This window comes from Paramormyrops kingsleyae, chromosome 21 (assembly GCF_048594095.1).
Source record: "Paramormyrops kingsleyae isolate MSU_618 chromosome 21, PKINGS_0.4, whole genome shotgun sequence".
Lineage (NCBI taxonomy): Eukaryota > Metazoa > Chordata > Actinopteri > Osteoglossiformes > Mormyridae > Paramormyrops > Paramormyrops kingsleyae.
Window position 1 is genome coordinate 14,616,381 of NC_132817.1, and position 19,599 is coordinate 14,635,979.

The following is a 19,599-nucleotide window of genomic DNA, read 5'->3' on the forward strand; positions in this document are numbered from 1 at the left end:
GTGGCGTGATGGACATTAAAGTGAAGCTGAACATCTCCCATGACCTACAGTCACCAGATCTGAATATTACTGAGCCACTTTGAGGTCTTTTGGAGAAGTGAACCAGTAAATGTTTTCCTCCACCAGCATCATGTAGTGACTAGACCACTGTTATGCAAGAGGAATGGCTCAGAATCCCTCTGGCCGCTGTGCAGGACCTGTACCAGTCATTCCCCAGATGAATTGATGGTGTATTGGCCGCAAAATGAGGCCCTACACCATACTAATAAATTATTGTGGTCTAAAACCAGGTGCTTCAGTTTCATTCCCCAACCCCTGTATACTATATACAGTATGTTCTCATATTGATATGCATAAACAGCATGAGAACTAAGGCTAATGAAATAGCTTAGTTACAATAAGCTTATGTAACACTAAACATTACAGTAACTTACGTTAAGGAATATAGCAATATTCATGCAAATGCCTATCTACGCACACATCAAAGGACAGGAGGCACAAACAAAAGTTGTCAAAATGAGAGGGAAGCATTAAGCTACTCATGTGTGTGCAAGTCATTTTTATACAGTGAAATAAATTTCACTCAATTATAAGACACCAGTACAAAGAGAGAGAAACCAGCCGGGGACAGTGTGCCAATACTCTCGAGTTTTATTGCACAATGGTTATTAGGATTTCCAGTGAGGGAGAGACACACTTACTGGATGATGCCACTCAGTTCAGCTTCAGACACTCAGCATGTCAACTGGGCCCTGACATCAGTGCAGACACAGTGCAGACACAGTGCAGTTCGTCTTTAGGATGTCTTGTGCCTTGTTCTGAAAACACTGACCAAGCACAAGTACATCAGGTGATCTCCGGGGACCAATGCAGGTATGGCGTCAGAGCAAGACGGTTACTATAGGGCTTGTATGGAGACTAAATGAAACAGGGGATGGAATGCAGAGAGAGAAAAAAACAATATCGTTCATGTACGCAGCCATTAGCCAATTTCCTGCTTGCTAAGCCTCAGCTTCCTTTTCTAATGCTGCTCCTTCTACGGTTAAAGTTGCCGTGGCTTCTTCCTGTCAGTAATCATGTAACATCCCCAATTTCCGTCTCTCCACATCCTTCCCAAGCGACTCTCTGCTGTGTTCCAGCTGGGTTCACCAGCTGGACTGCACAAGCTCTCACCAGTCAAAAGTCAGGCGCACGGAGTCAGTTTGCTGTGCAAAACAGCATTTTTTTCCCCCCCCAACCAATCTTCCAGCTAAACAGTTTTGCTTTAAAAAAGCAGAAACATGCGACGGCTTACGCGGCTCCGGGTTACAGGCAGAGCCCAGCATTCGAAATGCCTGCACCCTTTTACGGGAGACCTTGATGATGACTCTCTCACCATGCTTACATTTGACTGGCTCTACTCTTCTGCTTGCTGTCTGCACCGATGTCTGTAGGCCAAAGGAGGGCCTTCCCAAAAAAATCACACGCACAAAGTGGCGACAAATGATGGAACAGGAGCGATGCGGACCCCGATAGCCCCCAACGCTCCTGTGCACAGCACACCTACATAAGTACAGGGTAGGGCAGCCTATAACCAGGACTGGGAAAGTCCCATTGCGCAGGGGTCTGCGGGGGACCCCTGCTAATGCATGTCATCCTCAAAGGGGAATTACACTTCTGATTTAGCAAATGCTATGTAGTGGCATTTTCTAACATAAATTGCAAGGAAAATAGATCACTACAGGGATTTATAGCCAAACACACACAAGAAAATAATAAATATAAGATTTACAGACAGTTGAAACTAGGCATACTAGGCACTGGCAATATATAGTACAGACACATTAGGACACACTATAAAAAGAAAAAGATTGACATTTCTCAACACAGAAAACCCTGATTAACTTGGACTTGAACCAAGGCATTTTGACTACTGTTAGTACCAAGTGCTATGCAATTTTGGCCTTAAAAAGTTTAACGCTCTCAATAATTACCGTTTAATTCTCAAGTAAAATTCCTGGTGCAGCGGAAATCAGCAAGTTCACTTCGTAGCCATTTTATCTGGCTTCTTGTTAACGTTCCACTCTTCCATCATCAGTAACTACAACCCAATAAAGCAGCAAACACACACAAACAGGCTCCCTTTCCCGCTCGCCGTCCTTTGTTTACAAGTATACAAACAGTGAAGAGCGCTAACCCTCTTCAGTAAGCAGCAGGACGTACTTACTCAATCTTTATGAAACAGAAAGGATTCCATTCATATAGCAGCTAGTGAGGGCAGAGTCCACAATCAGAATACATAAAAAATGACGACCAAGCTGAAACAGTGTCCCCATGCACCATTTTATCAATATTCACTCATCGTTTCATCAAACTCAGTCACAACTCCACTGGCAGCTGGTAGATTTAAGGGTTGTTTTTTTTTTGGAGGAAACTGAGATAAACATGTTCCTGTAGATGTGAATGCAGCTTCGGTCTGAACGGCCTTCGACAAATAAAGCAGATTGTCACGACCATTTGATTTCACACAGTGAGGAATGGAAGCGACGCGGAAAGCAGGGAAGCACAACTCAATTACCCAGTCAGTGCCACCGATCTCCACTGGCCAAATAGCGGGCAAACGTTTCAGGTGATTTCAAGACAGCAAAGGGAAAACAGAATTACACTGAAGTAAAATGCATACTATATGAAAAGGTATGGGCATGTAAATAATTAACATAAGTCTATAAATGAAACAGAGCCCTTTGAAATATTCACTTTACCACATGGCAACTTTAGGGCTGACAAGCTGCTGTGTATTCTTGGATATATGCTTAAGAGTGTTTTCATTTGTATCCCACATAATTTAATATAGCTTATATAATATCATTTATATAATAAAGTATTTATTTACATTTTATTAGAACAGGCCGTAGTTCTTCATTGTCACTGTTTAGATTTATTTTATAGTTAGCAAAGTATTCAAAACAGTGCACAGTACTCAGAATAGAGAAAGTGATCATCAATGAACTAAAAGCCAGCTGAAAACGTCTGGAATAACTAATAACAACTAAAGGCTGCCCATATTCAATCCTAGTATGTTTCAGAGAAACAGGATTGCAACCTGGTCATCTGCAGACCTTCACAGGTTTTTATAAAACTTTTCGAACCTAGGAAACTCTAGGTGGGCCTTTATGGGCATAAAATAGCCTTTAAAAAAGAATTTAGCACGATGTTTCTATGTAAATCTGTGCTGGAATGACATACGAGGAAAATGTCGGAAGCAGCTGTCCCTCTACACAAAGTCCATGTCCTTGAGAACTGAGTACAGATTTAAAGCAGACACATCTACATCATACAACACCAACATCAACTGATACATGTGATTCCTATATCGATTGCTGTTTTGTTTTTTTTTTTTGTGTGTGTTTTTTTACAGGTCCATCATCACTTACATACATTCAACATAAAAAGGCTACAGGTTATCAATGAAATAGCTGGTTATCAAAGGTCATAATGCCCACCCCAACCCCCACCCACTCTTAAACAGATCAAATATTCTTTTATTGTACAGTAACGGCTTCATAAAAATACAGACATCCCCATCGTTATGATTCATAGCTTTACAACGTCATTAAAGCATCAATATTTTCCACTTGCACATTACACAACAGGACAGTACCTAACACTACTCAGACTCTGATGCGATAGACATGGAAAAAAAGGCTTAAAATGAAATTCACTTATTAAGGCTTGATATGAGTCATATTGTGTGTCACACATTTGCAAAACCAAGTTTAAAAATTGCCTTTACATTGCTTCAATGTTGCAGTATGTTACAGGCCAGTATTGTTTCCTTCATTTTGTTAACTTAGCTAAAGCTTTTACCCATTTATACAGCAGAATACTTTACTACAGTGATTGAAACAGAAGGGACCCTCCAAACAAGCTTCAAGTTATTAATCCCTGTCTTAAAATAATGCTTTTGTCATTCCTCAAACTGAAAAATGGAGGATCATAGACGACATGCAATAAATAATAAATCAGTACCAGGGCTCCTTATTTGTGTGAAGACAATTAAAATGTACAAACAGTTGAATAAAATACAAATCCTTAAAAAGCAAATATTATGCTTTGCTTCTTATATTCTGGTTGATTTCAAAAACAACAGAAATCCCGGTTACATATTGGCCTTGAATATTGAGAGACAGAAAACATGAACGTGACGAACACTGCATTTAGGAGGAGTTAGCTACTGAAGGGCTTAAGTAGCCCATACACAGGAATTACTCATTCAGACGCAACTTAAAGCTGACTTTTCATATAATTTACAGCTACTATAACAAACACACACTGAAAAAAAGGCAGCTTGCAAACTCACTAAGAGAATATGAGCCATAAAACACAAAAACATACATTTTCTGAGTAGTAGTGGGCATTTTAATGTATGTCTTATTGCAAAGATTAAAAACTTACATGATATGTTATCATAGAAGACAAGAAGGATTTTCCGATATTCTTTTACATAAGGAGTTATATATACCCTATTGCACTTAAAGTTTGAAAATTTATTTTAGAAACATATAAACATATATTCAAGTGTTTGGCTGGGTTGATGAATTGCACACGTAGGAGAGGAAAAAAACAGATGAGCACTCATTATGCGATTAATGTGTGCAGTATATTCTCAAGAAACACCACAATTTGGAAAAGTTTTTAAGGAACTTAAGGAACTTGACTTATTATGTCCATGTATAAGTTCTTGGTGTTGTGTATGTTCCAAAAGTATCAGAGGATAGTTTAACTGCCCATTGACTCTGAAATAAAGACAGTGTCTGTTGTGGTGCAGTACTTGCATATGGCGTAAGTCGTTAACGATCCCCTCACTCAAAGCCAAGGCCAGTCAAGATGACACACCCAAAATCTACTCATCCATATCAATCCGCCAGTCCAGCAAACATTACCTTCACACAAGCTTGGACTCATACATGTGAACGAATATGTGATGTTTCCATCTGATTCCAAACGTTTATATTGGTGCAATCAACATATTTATCATTTGGAAATTCTCACATCAAACTGCTTTGTGCTATTGGCCACAGAAGGCGCAGGATTTCTGATTTATCAAAAGACCAAACACAAACAGAACATACCATTTCTGTATCAAAGGACTTCTAGGAACTGCACTTATCAATACCAAGCCTGCGTCGGTCTGCAGGCCTGTTTTTCGTCTTCAATTGCAGACATAAATCATAGAGATACCTGTCAAAAGAGACCTCAGGTTGCAGCATACACATATAATAAAGTATAACGTTGTCCCAATTATTTAAGCAGATTTAGATTATGGACAATCAGTTGGCCAGATTCAAGGTGTGAGGGACCATTATTTTCATATTCAGAAAGGGACAGTCGACTGTATTTAACTGTAAATTATCCACAGCATATTAGTTGAAAGGAAACTATACCGGCTTTAAAACTGATATCAAAAGGAAACCTAATGAACTGGTTTGGCCAAATGTGACTTAATACACAATGGTTACACAAGATGGTGGTGTTCTATACTGCATGTAGCGAGATGGGTACCATTCCATAGCTGTCACCAGAGACAGGCACAGAACAGATTGGCGGTAAATATACTGCAGTACCTCTTATTAATACAACGCTGACCCATTCCCCAGGGTCCAACATACAAAAATACTTTTCGGTGAATCATAAATAAATGGGAATATAAATCACTGCCTGGCTAACTGCTGTTAGCTGGCAAGCCGTTTCTTGATGAATTTTACTGAAATAACCCAACAGTCAGGGTTTCACTGTCAGCTGTTTTTAAAAAAAGAAGTGAAAGAGAATAGACCAAACCAAAAAAAAAAAATGGAAAAACATTCATTCCTAAAGCAACATGCATACAAACGCACACAGATACACATACATGTGCATTCACAGACATGGATATGGCTTCTGAAGTTGGAATCAAGGCAATTAAATAAATGGCATTTTCTTTACACTTTTTTCTTAGTTAACATAGATACAACTCTACTTTGTGTTCAAGCTCAGCTTTGGTCTGGAGAAAATACAATTAAGATTCCTCATTTTTTTTTGTTACAAATCGATTTAAGATCGACCAGCGGTCTAAAACACTAATAGTTTTTTTTTTTCCCTTTTTCATTTTTTAAACAATACTAAAATTACAGCATCATGAGAAGGACACAGTTGTTGAGCTACCACTGACTGCAGGAAAGGACACATTAAACCATAGTTGCAAAGCATTAGTTTGCCTAAAGCAGGTCCCTGATTTTACATTTGTTCCAGCTCCAGCCAGTTTGCATTGTTTTAGCACTGCGCAGTGTGTGCAGGATATATCAGTTATGATGCATCGATGCATGTGCGATGAGGGAAGCGTTTTATTTACTGAGGCATCAAGGCAGAATGGGGGAAGCGCAGTGACTATGTGTCTGCGTGGTGGCTTACGAACAGACTATCTGCATTAATCCGTTTAACGATTATACTTGTGTAGACTTTGTGTTTTCACTAATATCAGTCCATCGTTCCTCTTGTCCCGCACATCCCCACAGATTCATTAGTACATTCAGACAGTGAGATTCAAGGCTGGGGGCTCAGTAAGAGAAAGGCGGCTGTTAAGGTCACGTATTCAAAGCTACGCTGCCCAGGTCACAAGTTGGACGACAGCCTGTGTCTCGCAGTGTCTGTCTCAGGAAGGCAGGTGGAGGACTCTCTCCTGGGGGCCCCGGAGTCTAGCTGGCTGGGGCCGGGGGCTGCCCCCGTCCCAGTGGGTGTGCCGGGGAGGGAAGGGGATGGGATGGGAGTCGTCAGAGACACCTGATGGGACAGTGACACCCTGTGCTGCATGGGGCCTTTGACTCCCGAGGACCCTGGTGTGACAGGCGGTGCCCCAGCAGGCGGCCCGATAGACATGGAGGAAACACAGGCAGATTGTGGAGGGCTGGGACCCGGCTGAGGGCCCCCCTCCTGGGGGAGCGAGAGCTGCGAGGCCGACAGAACCGCAGCATCGGGGCTCACGCCACCAGCCCGGTGGGAGATGGGCCGCTGTGCCAGAGAAAGCTGGGAGCCCGACGGCATGCCGCCCAGCGGGCTGCCGCTGTATTGGAAGGTCCGGGCCGCTCCCCCAGCAGCCAGCGGGCTCTGAACAGGCGGGCTGGCGAGGGCCGATGCAAAGGCGCCGCCCGGCAGGGGCGGCTGGGCCCCGAGCGGAGACATGGACATGGGGCTGGAGATGCCCGGCACTACCTGAAAGCGCCGCGCCACGCGTGGCGACTGCAGGGTGCTGGGGCCCGCCAGCGGGCACACCATGGGGGGGCAGAAGCTGAGGGCCACGGCCTGCTGCAGCGTGCCGATGGCAGAGCCGGGCGGCGGGTGACCCGGCGGGGCGAAGATGCCGCCGTGCACGGGCGGGGTGCTGGACAGGGCGCGCGTCTGCTGCAGGTCCACGGGCTGCACCATCTCCCGGTCGTACTTCACGATCTCCTGGATGAGCTCGTTTTCACGGTTGTTGAACACGCCGGAGTTCAGGTCGTGCTGGACCTTGTGCATCAGGATAGAGTTCTTCTTTCCTGAAGAGCAGAGTCACATATCATTAGCTGTTTCCAGAGAGAAGCGTTTGACATCAATACACATTAAGATCAAATGAAAATGATCCTGTTGTATACCAAGGGTTTCCTTCTGTATACATATATATACTCTATTCATCAGCCAAAGTGGCTGGTTTTTAAACATTGTATATTTCGGCCGACAGCTATCTGATAATTCAGTTATACCAGCCTGTTTTGATGCAACCATGACTCCAAACCTTGAATCTGTAAACACACACATATACATCTGCCGTGTGCTTGACTACAGAGGAAGTCCGCAAAGCAGCAGAAACCTGCAGCCTAAAAGCCTCTCCGTAGAAGACCCCCCCCCCCCTGCAAAACACACACCCGGGAGCACCAGTCTCTTAAAGGGGACACTGCCCGTTTTTTTCTGCTGAGTCATTCCGAGACTGTGTGCTTGTACGTGTACGTGTTCTCCTGTGCTTCGTATGGCAAATTTCGACAAAATGTCCACACAAACACAGCAAGACCTAAGAAAAAAAGCATTTGCGGGGAAAGTTCATTTATTCAAAAAAACTTTTTAAACGTTACGAATTTTGTGAGATTTCAAGCTAAACGAAAGGCGGCGGGACATGTTGGGGTGTGTATATACTGTATACGTGTGCTTTCATACACACACAGATGTGTATAATGTCTCCGTATTTCTGTCAGTCCATGTGCCCTGCAAAGGCATTCGTGTTGAAGGTCTTCTCTGAAAATACACTGTAAAGTCAGCTGGTACACAATCAAAATATAGCAAAAAAAAAAAACTTTTATAGTGTACTGGAACATCTATTTTCAATCTATATTAAGTCCCAATCTAATATTAGGTAAGATGAACTTCATTCATCCAAGGAGGTAATTCCTTCACATACAGCAGCAAGGTATGTAAAGTACAGACAGGCAAACATCTCAGTCAAAACGCGTAAATTTCATGCATTGATATTGCAACTGTGCAACAGCTGACGAATAAGTAACACAGCAAAAGTGAACATAACAAGTAACAACCATATGATTTGATGATGTTCACAAGGTGAAGTTTTCTCAGTTTCCTACAGACGGTACCGACTTCTGAAGACGCGTATGTTTATCATGAGCTCGAGGGAGGCTCTCTAAAACGTGCAAAAGACATCCGCAAGGCCTGCTTACCGATGCGATCGAGCCGGTCGATGGCCACGGTCTCGAAGGCCCGCCGCATCATGGGATACTCTTCCAGAACCTCGTTGAAATTGTCCACGGACAGTGAGTACAAGCGACAGTAAGTCTCTGCGCGTACACTGGCTGTACGCCTTCCCCGAGTCAGCAAGCAGATCTCTGCGACGGACAGGGGAGAGCAGTTATCCTAAGCCTGTTATGTTTCACCTGTTTTAAAAGCCCATCAGTAGGGTGCAAATAGTACTACTGTCTAAACAGTGTTCCAGTGGTATCTGTCCCTGTTCAAACTGCAACTGCGATTGTCCCCATTTGAGTCTAAATGGTTTAAAGACTGTTTTCCTATTCTTTCTTTAGAGGAAAAGCAAGAAACACATTAAAGCAGGCGGTCGTGCTGCAGCTGCAGGGATCGATCTTGGAACAGGTGTCTGCAGTGACTGCAGTGCCAAGCTGTTGATAACCTCTCCGCTCAGTGTATAAAGCCGGTAAGCCAAGCAGAGGGAGACGGACGCAGCTCAAAGGAAAACGGGATTCTCAGCAATTCTCAGAAGCATCGCTTTTTAAATAAACTACTGCGTTTTTAAAATAAGGTTTTAAAAGGGTCACTGGTCAGTAGCAGAATTTACATTATATCTGTAGGTTTAAGTTGTGTTTATTGTGCATTAAAATAACATTCTTTCCAAATAAAGCTGTTGGATGTGTCTCGAGTCTAAGCCATATTTAATAAGCCTTATCCCTCTGTGTCACGCCGCTGAGACTCGGGACACTTCAGCATGACATCCCCTGCACTGCCTCCTCTCTCTGTAAGGAATTCTGTCCTGAGGTCTGAGGTGGGGTCAGATTAATTAAAGGAAAAACAAGACATTGTTTAGCCTTGTTTTAGAGGTGCAGCACTGCTAATTATACTTGGGCCCAACACACAAGGGTGACTGATTTCAAAATTATGATCTGGGTGTCTGGGAGCAACGCTACAGTAAGGAGCCAAAAGATGCTGCTATTTTTTTATGCTCTTGACTGCTCTCCAGTCACCTTGAAGACAATGCAATCTTCTGATCACTGTGCAGGAAGCAGGTTACGCTAACCAATCAGAAGCTCTTGCAATCTCATTCATTGCTTTGAGTCTAGTCACCCACAAACATTTCCCCAACAAGACTGAGAAACTAGAACAATTAACGACAGTGTGATCCATTCATTAAACCTTATAAATCTATTAAGACTTATCTTTCTGTTAGTCAAGGCACATCAAGGGTACTCATGCAAAAGACTTTCAGAACACGGAAAACTTATTCAAGTACCGCATGTCCAAGGTTGAATACCACACAAACCCAAGCATTACAGATGCTACAGATGTGTATTTTCATTCATTAGTACAGGCAAATTTCAGAGGGTCAATAGTGACCATTTTCATATGCCCATTCATGCAAACTGCAGACAGACACATAACCATGTCAAGTTCATAGGAGGTGAATGGTTGCCAGGCAGGTGGGAAGAGAAAGGGGCAGGTCAGGAGAATGGAGATATCAGCGTGGGAATGGAACGCATGCAGTCGTCCTATGAAGGTTAGCTGTAGGAGGCATCAAGAAGCCCAGTACTATAATACATGGAGCATCACTGAACTTTGACCTTTTGCAATATTGGCTGCTGGCTTTTTGTAGCATCGCTGAACCCTGGATCCAGATGCATCTGATTTCCAGCCCAGAGACATTGGGAGAAACCACTGATTTTTTTCTGGGTCAGCAGCACATATGGGTCCTGAAACCAGCTCAGAGGGAAACCTCTGTATCTGGGACATTCTGGCAGGAAGCTTGGGGGGCAAGATAGAAGTTAAATGCTGAAATCAGTCAGCTATTTATCTTCATTATCTTGTTGCTGTAATATTTATGTGAACATATTACAGGCAGTGACACTAACACGATTTGACTGGGTAGGGTATATAAATTACCTAAATCAAACAGACACCAAACAACCAATTAAAGGGCATTTTCTCTCTGAAACCAAACTTCAAGATAATACAAACACTCATACATAAATGGTCTATGCTATTTTATTACCCACTACTGCCATTAAAATTGTGTAAGAAACTTAACTCACATATGGGGAGTAAGAATTACATACGGTGGCAGAGAAGCAGATCGATCATCGTACCTCCAAAGTAGGAGCCATCAGAGAGCTTCATACCCAAGATGCCCTTGGTGAGCACGCTCACCACCCCATGTTGGATGAAGTACATCTTCTTGCCGATGGTGCCTTCGCGGATGATGTAATCCCGGGGCTGGAAGACCTCGAAGCGCAGCTTGGTCAGCATGGCCGTCACGAAGTTGGGCTCGGCGTTGGCAAACAGAGGCATTGAGGCCACCAGCTTGCGGCAGTTGAAGTTCACAATTTCCTGCGTGAGTCAGAAAAAGGATGGTCTAATATCACATGTTCAGCAGTTTTTTTTTTCTTTCCAATGTCATTCAAAGTGCTTTGCCATATTGCAAAAGATAGCACAGCTTTCTGAAATATAAATGTATGCTTTCTTATTCTAGCTCTAGATGAAACAGATGCCATTTACACTTTTTAGCACCTGAGCCTCCTTACAAACTGGCCTGACGGATGCCAGTAAGCTCTTCCCACACCTTCCTGTAAGCATTTTAGACAAGTCCACCTTTTCACTCTATAGTAATGGTTAAAAAGCTGCTGAAATTGTTGTAGTCTAATTGTTGGCATTAATCTACATAACAGAGAGGCAATTTATTGCCGACTACCAACCCTCACCTGCACCCTGGCCTCATTCTCACCTCTCGTAGTGGTTCGCTGAGCTCTTCCAATATGCTCTCCTCATCAAACATCTTGCCCTGGTATCGATGCTCGTAGTAGTCGTGGATCTTCTGCCGGAAGTCTGCGGGCAGTTTGTGGAAGGACATGTACTGCTCCACTTGTTTGTACTGTGGAGAAACGAGCAGTGATGAGATGCTTGCTTTTCCTGACAATGGATCTTGAGCACCACAGCGAATGAAGAACTGAATTCTATCCCAGGCTTCAAACAAAGAATTCGGCTTGCTGGTCTTAGGCAATGAGCCACTTTCGTTCACCATCCTTATTATATAGTCTTTCCAACATTTGTTATTGATGGTAGCACTGAATACTGATACAAATAAAAAAAAACAAAACCAGCATGATCTCATAGTGTATTCATTACTCCTACATAAGCATTTTTTTACAAAACAATTTTCCTGCTCACTGCAGACTAGACGTGCCTTTAACCTTAACCAGCAATCACCTCCAAAGTCAACATGCGAAGCTAACTAAAACTAACCAAATACCTACCTTTCTGGAAATGTTAGCCCCGAGCCCTAAACTCTCCGCAACAGATTTGCATCCGAAGCCAAGAATAATGCAATATTCAAATCGACGCTGCTTTTCATCCCCTTCATGTAATATTCCTGACCTTGTTAATGCTGTTATCAGACACAAAGAGGCTGGCACTGCAAGTACGAAACATTCTGCCGGGTCAGGTGACACAGGCTGTCTTGTACCATTAAGTAAGCCAAATATAAATGCCACAACACAAGCAAGGTCTTCTATGCCTTACAACACAGGAGAGCAAATCCATCTTCACAAGCACGGGGTGCTCTGTGAGCCACGCAAAAATGACATCCATTCTTGTTGATCCAGAACGCCTTACGTGACAATTTGACTGGGCCAAGTTATCCTCAAAATGAACAATTGTGCTTTTTTAATTAAGTAAATGAACAAATTGAATCAAGTGTTTATTTGCCATAACTGCTACAAAAAAAAAAACAACACCAAAAGAGGAATATGCAGAGACTGAAACAAAAGATTCACCATCCCCCTGTACTAGATAACCAATTTGGAAGACCGATGAGTTGAGTTAGATCAGCACTTCTCAAAGTCCGAACTCCGGTCCGGATCCGGACCCGGAGGGAATTCAATCCGGACCCGCCACCATTTCGTATTTCAACAGCAGTAATTTAAGGGATTAAAAGTCTGGATTTCCTACTTTGATAAACGCATGTCAGAATCATTTGTTTAGTGTTTTATGTCTTTTTGGAGATGGTCCGAAATTAAAGCGAAGGCGAGATATTTAAAGTTTTCCTCCGTGATTCAGTTGCCATGACAGTGAGTGTATACTTTTGACGTAATCGGCGCGAGCCGCGCAACGCGACACTTCACCGCAGTAAGCGTTTGAATGGGTGTGGAGGATGTCATTGTCCAGGAAAAGAAAAGTTGACGAAGAAAATAGAGTTTTCAAAGATGATTGGACAGAGAGGTATGCGTTCATTTTGCCCCAATCCAGCACGAAGCCATTCTGTTTGATTTGTAACGAGACAGTTGGAGTTGTGAAGAGTGGAAATGTCAAACGGCATTATTTTGCCACTTTTGCACTTGTTATTCATGTATTTTGAATGCAAAAGTCACCTTATTTTTTCATAAAATGAATGTTGATTTGTTATACATGTTTATTAAAAACAAGTTTTGTAATTACCAATAGTTCCGGACCTTTGTCATTGATGAAAATTCAGATTTGGACCTTTGAATGTAGACTTTGAGAACCCCTGAGTTAGATGAATAAATATAATTGTGTTATACTTAAATGACCGCCACTGTGACGCAGGTCTGAGTGCTGGAACGTTTGTGAAATGCGGCTGTAGTTAAAGGAACAGTTGAGATTCGGGAAGCTATAGATGACACGAATGCATCCGCTGAATATGACGACCTCTTGACTGTCAGTAGCGGGGATCAACGGCATGATGAAATCTGATGGACATTCTGATCAAAATGCAATTTCTACCACGGGACGGGGCAGTCAAAAAAAAAAAAACATAGCCTGAATATGTTTTTCTTTTTCCCTCCATCGAAACATTTTGCCGTGGAGAACAATGAGTCTCGCCCTGGACACGTTTGTCCGCGTGCAGACGGCTTGACGATCCCCGATCAATAGCGACGGCTCCCACAGCAGGAATTTGGAAATTAAGTGCATGGACTGCTCAGATGCCCTTTGAACTGTGTACGGTGATCCTGAGTGTAGGAGGGGAGCTATTACACAAGCAGATGATGATGATGTACCTGACTGAAAGATGATGGTGCTGATCCCTGTTCCACCACAGGGGGACACAGTGGGGGACGTATTAGCAGCGAAGAAACGGCCCCTGGATCATACTGATGATCCCATTAAAATACTTTGCTTTCTGTTTATATGCTGCAAGAGGTTCTGAAACATATGTTGTGAGGGATTAACATATACTGTCACTGCTGGTTAAACCAGTCATTAATCCAACGGGGAAAAGTAACCAATCAGAAGTGTGCTTTTTTTAGGAAAAGCCAAGGGGAAGAGGGCTTCTATTTTTAGGGTGAACTTTCCTTGAAGGAGACATAATTCCCAAAAATATCCCTATAAGGGAAGGATAACATTTACAAAGTCACACACATAAAAACCAAGCACACCTATATACAAAACGCGGGCACTTACACACACAAGTACACAGATGCACAACGACCTACCGGATTCCAGAATTCATCTTTATTCATCAAAAAGCCGCCCGCGTCCCTTTAAATGTTCCTAATGCATTTGTAATTTTGAATTTATTTGCCCCATAGAGGTCAACAAACAGCGTATGTTGTACTGGAATTTAACCAATAATTAACAAAACAACAATTTGTACGATAACATGCATCTTTGCATTCTGACTCAAGCATAATTCCAATTGCTAAATGATGCATTTAGAAGGAAGATACAGAGATGCCAACTCTCTGCGCTTTCATTTTTGTTAGCAGGAAGCATGATGTAAGAGGACACTGTGTAATGAAACACAGGTCGTTACAGGGCATGAACATATATACACACTGGCACTCTGTGTGTGATTCTCTTTGTGCTTCCAAGGGTATTCTCCCCCTACTGTAGCTTACACCAACAGTCTGAAACATGCAGTTAGGTGAAGAGGTACCTCTAGATTGCCCTGAGAGTGCATGTGCCCTGCTATTGACTGGTATCCCATCAAGGGTGTCCTCTGAATAGTACCCAGTGCTTCACTGGATAGGCTCCTGGTTCACTGCACTAGGTAAGCGTTTATGGAAATCAGATGCATAAATTTTATCTCAGCAGCATGTTTATGAGCTGGGAGAATATTCACAGAAAGAAAATGCATTCCACACACATAGGGCTGAGAAGAGATGAGAATTAATCCAAAATGATGAGCTAAATGAAGTGCAATTAACTTCTAGTAGCCGGAGGGTGGTTGCATTTAACGATTACAGACCAGTGTGTCAGGTTTCCAGGTAAGTCCATGGCTTCTGCCCATGTCTCTCAATATGTGCAACGGAATGTGTTGCGCTTTCTCTCCCCCAGGAATCAAGAGCTCGATCACGTCAGTCCCATGCCTCTGAAACACCTCCCTCTCCTTACAGGCTCCTTGTCTCCCCTGAACCCAGCTCCTCGTTTCCCTGTGCGTTTAATTGAGCCGACTCAGGACTGATCTATCAGAGTCCAGCTAAGCTCAGCTGGGCCCGCAACCCTACAGAATAATAAACGGCAGCACTGACACAGAGACAAATCGGTGCAAGAGGAGAACAGACAGCGAATCGCGCCACCCAGCTGGAGCGGCAGCGGCCGGAGTCAGAAGCCAAATGCCTCTGGGAGGTCATGTTAGGGAGACCGCGAGCGAGCAGATGATGAATGGCCGCCTGTCAGGCACCGCGGCCCGACTCTCTCTCCGCCGGCCGGCATCCTTCTTCATGCGCATGCTTTAAAACCGTGGCGATTTGCCGCTAATATGCCGCGGGTCTGACTTTCTCTACTCCTCGTCTCTCCTCTTCTCTCTCTGTCTGAATGATGGTTTAGATAAACTGTGCCGGCAGCAAACATCAGATAAAAAAAAATAAAGTGCTGCACGCATAGATAATGGCGTGAACAGCGTAGAGCATATGTTCTCCTTCACTTTAAGCCACGTCTGCTTCCGTGAGGCCGTCCCACAATCAGCCTGTCCAGATTAGTGCCCGCACGGTCCCTCCACGCCGGTATCCCGTGGAGACGGCTGACACAGAGCCCCGCAGCCGGAGCGTGACACACCCGTGCTCCACTGCAGTGGCCAAAACACCGCAGTGCCACAGCCCTCCAATCACATCCCATTTGCCCTTCAGATTTCCACAAAACGTACTACGATTTTTCAAATATTTCCACCACGGGGATAGCTGGTAGCGAGCGACCCGTCACGGCACTCGTCAGCCTCGGCTACAGTGAACTGGGACTGGGGGGGGTCAGGGTCACCCGCAGACCTCTCCAGCAGTCCCTGGGGGGCTTTCCTGAAAGTGACACAGCCCCAACTGACGGCAGATTATAAATATTCCCCTTCCCAGCACTGCCGGCTTAGAGAGGAACCACAGGGATGCAGAAAGAACATCTTCTTCCACCCCTAGTTTTTCTCCTCCTCTGACTGGTTTGCACTTATCAGAGCTGACCTTCATCATATCTAACATGAAGCCATTGATTAAGGAGGACTAGTCATTACTTATTTATAACATCCTTCTTTCTCTTATTTTTGCTCCTCCGGAATTTATTCGTTTGTGCAGTTAGCAGGGAAGGCTAACTTACACGGGTTTATCGGTGACTGCTGCTTGAAAGCTCATATACAGGATAGTCGAAGTCACGCTGAGCGGAGGAGGCACAGAGGAAGGATGCACCAGCTGCCCAAACCAGAGCTTTCCTCCGGAATGAATTCAGAAACAATCAAAGGGAAAGGTCAGCTGCCGGCACAAGCCAGCAGGCCACACCCCCAAAGCAGCTGGTCACACCCCCAAAGCAGCAGGCCACACCTCCATAGCAGCAGGCCACACCCCCATAGATAGAGGCCGTGAGACCCAGGCTCAAGGACAAAGCGGCCACGCATGCGCCGGGACTTCACCTTGCACGGGATGCGAGCTTTTTTTATTTCATCGACCCCCCTGTCAAAAGGGAAAGTCATGCACCTTCCTCATGTGCCTTTTTCTCTCCTTGGCTTAGCACTGGACACCCTGAAAAATCCATTGCTTAGCATGGGCAGCCACAAGCACTCCGCCCCAACACCAACTGTCAAGGCAACCGACTTGGCAGATACAGATACATACGATCCTCTGTCATTCTGTCCTCATTCAGCCCTGCACACTTCATGGATCCACATCCAGCTGTACCTTAGAAACAATCATAATCTGCTCCATGTGGCTTCCTCAACAAGCCCTGCTAAGGAACAAGGTTCATGACCGACATGCAATGTGAGATGTTTATGCACAAAAGTGCTACAATGGAAATAAAACCTAATGTTGTGATCTACTAACAGAAGAGGCTGCAGCCAACAAAACAAACCCAGGCTTTCAAAGGGAAAACAAAATGCTGCTAAAATTAGTGGTGCACCAATGTGGAAATTTTAGTCAATACCAATAACCGATATTTGTGTCTAATATTACCAATGCCGATAACCAGCTAACCTCTGAGCTCCACAAATCTGTAGCGAAAGTGATGCATTACTTCTTAAGATCTCATCAATGTGCATAGCAGCCACGCCATGTAATTCAGGCAGCGAGACATCGGCGAAGTAGTTCCAATTTGCGAGACAGTAGCGGGGTTTTAAGTAGTGAATAAGCAGACAAAATCCCTCGTTGCCTGCATTACAGAAAACGGCTGGTCGTCCAATGCATTCATCTCCATTATTAGTCATGTCTCCAGCTCTGGCTGCTAACTTTAAAGTCTCTAAATATTGGGCGACAATGTTGACCGAGATAGACATATGAAAATGATGCCGATGTCTTGATTTTTAACAACGTGCAATGCCAATATACTGTGCAACCAAAATGCGCGTGGGAGTCAGAGCTCCTTCCAACCCAGTGCTTCTAGGAGCAGGTTCCAAAAGTTAAGGTCCACATTCTATGCCCTGTAAATGTCCGCAGTTCCCTCAAATGAAAGATCAGACACATCGTGGAGACCGGCCAGTCCCCACTTTTACCTAAAGCACAACAAATACATACAGTAGTAGGGAACTCAAACTTTACTCCATGAAGAGAATTTGGCTATTCTGAAGTAACGCAATTATTTCCAACTGACGAAACTGCCATTCTCAGACAGAAGCATAACATTTGTTTAATCACAAATAAAAGTAACTACAATACAACATGATCCAGAGGTACAGATACAGATACAGACAAGGTCAGCCCACTGGCAGACCCAAGAGCACAAGACCACAATGAAAACTAGCTAAGAAGCAGTTCAGGTCACAAAGACAGTAATTCTATACAGAAAAGGTCATTCTGAGCACACAATGGAAGCTTGGCCTTTATATTGATTCAAGTGAACACAAGAGGAAATCTTCACATCCATCCATCCATCCATTTTCCATATCCACATGCCCTGTGCAGGGTCACATTTAGGTCATTATTATCTAACTAGCAAGATGACTAGAAAGGTCACTTCTCATGCTATACCTCTAATGTCAATGCTCTGTGCTTGCAGTCTACAGTGAGTTTACGGCCTACGGCTTTAAGAGTATGAAACCTCTTACCTTCTCCTGGTACTGCCGCCGGGAGGAGTCCAGGGACTGGATGAGGGCGGTGGCGTGGCCGATGAAGACGGCGTAGCAGGTGGCGCCCACGATCATGCTGAGCATGGTCAGCCAGATGTCTGACAGGCTCTCGGGGGCCTGGCGGCCATAACCGATGCACAGCATGTGACTCATAGCCTTGAAGACGGCGAAGGAGTACAGCTCACTCCAGGTGTCATTCTGCACGGGGATGTAGAAACGGAGATGGGCCACAAGCTCGGCAAACGACACCGGGGGGGGTGTTGAGAGGGAGTGGACATGTGACTGAATCAAAGGGTTATCAAACCCAAGGAGCAAACGCTCCTGGTGGTTCCACAGCCAGTACGCCTGTTCCCACTCAATATCCAAGTCCCTCTAGTCACTTCTGAGCATCAGGCCTAATGTCATAAACACTGATTAGTGTGATTAGTCCTGATGCTGAACAAGACTGCCTGATGTCCCATAATGCACCCTGGTGCCCAGAGTCCATGCGCACCGAAACGGCCATAGTGATGGACAATGATGGATGTCTGTACGTGTGGGGGGGGGGGGGGTTTCAAAACGATGACTGTCCCGCTGGGGTTGTGACAAGTAGCTTGAACAGCTACCATCACAGGTTTTCAGTTTTATACTTTTAACAATCATTTTTTTTCCCCCAAATCTGATAGTCGTACACTGGTCTCACTGATGTGAATTAGTAATTAGTAATTAGTAGCTAAATAATAAGCTAAATAAATGTCGACAGATATAACTCTCCATGTGATAAAACTGACAGATGGATAATTCTGATATTAGGCCACGATGATGCTCACAATAGGGTACACTGCCTATTATACCTTTCTAATGACTGCCTGTGGTCACACCATAAAGAGGCACTAAAAATACACATCACCATCTCAGATTCCGTGCCATTAATGCCATCCCACGAGTCCCCTTGCAATAATGGCACCGTCCTGCCATTAGGCATCGAATAGAGCTTCTACAATCAAGTAGGACTATACAGGTTTGTGTTTAACACTATGCCGCTCATCTCTCACACACACACACACACACACACACACACACACACAATAAAGAAGCACCATTAAAATATCCTTACTGAGGGCCTGAACTCATCATGGCTATGTATCGAGTAGCTATTCTGCGTCCTTTACAATTGCAAAAATAACTCATTATATATCACACTTGTCATGTAGGAAAACTAAACAGCTCCATCTCTTTGCAGAAATTGCAAATGCAGAGTGCGGGTTTAAAAGTGCAGTGTTGTACAGCCATTGGAAATGTACCTACTGACTAAGCAGCAAAAAACCAACAGAGCTCACCTGATTTTAAAACAA

General features: G+C 44.0%; 1 protein-coding gene across 2 annotated transcripts in view; it reads right to left on the reverse strand.

The window, feature by feature from the left end:
* Positions 1-627: 627 nt before the first annotated feature.
* The window catches only part of LOC111836700 (potassium/sodium hyperpolarization-activated cyclic nucleotide-gated channel 2-like), a 30,787-nt gene continuing 11,815 nt past the window's right edge, over positions 628-19,599 (reverse strand). For both annotated transcript variants that reach the window (XM_023798214.2, XM_072704221.1), the window contains exons 4-8: positions 18,245-18,463; positions 11,498-11,644; positions 10,863-11,103; positions 8,715-8,879; positions 628-7,547 (exon numbers count right to left, since the gene is read on the reverse strand). In XM_023798214.2, the coding sequence (XP_023653982.1) occupies positions 6,628-7,547; positions 8,715-8,879; positions 10,863-11,103; positions 11,498-11,644; positions 18,245-18,463 (1,692 nt within the window). In that variant the 3' untranslated portion in view covers positions 628-6,627. The remainder of the gene's footprint in view (positions 7,548-8,714; positions 8,880-10,862; positions 11,104-11,497; positions 11,645-18,244; positions 18,464-19,599) is intronic.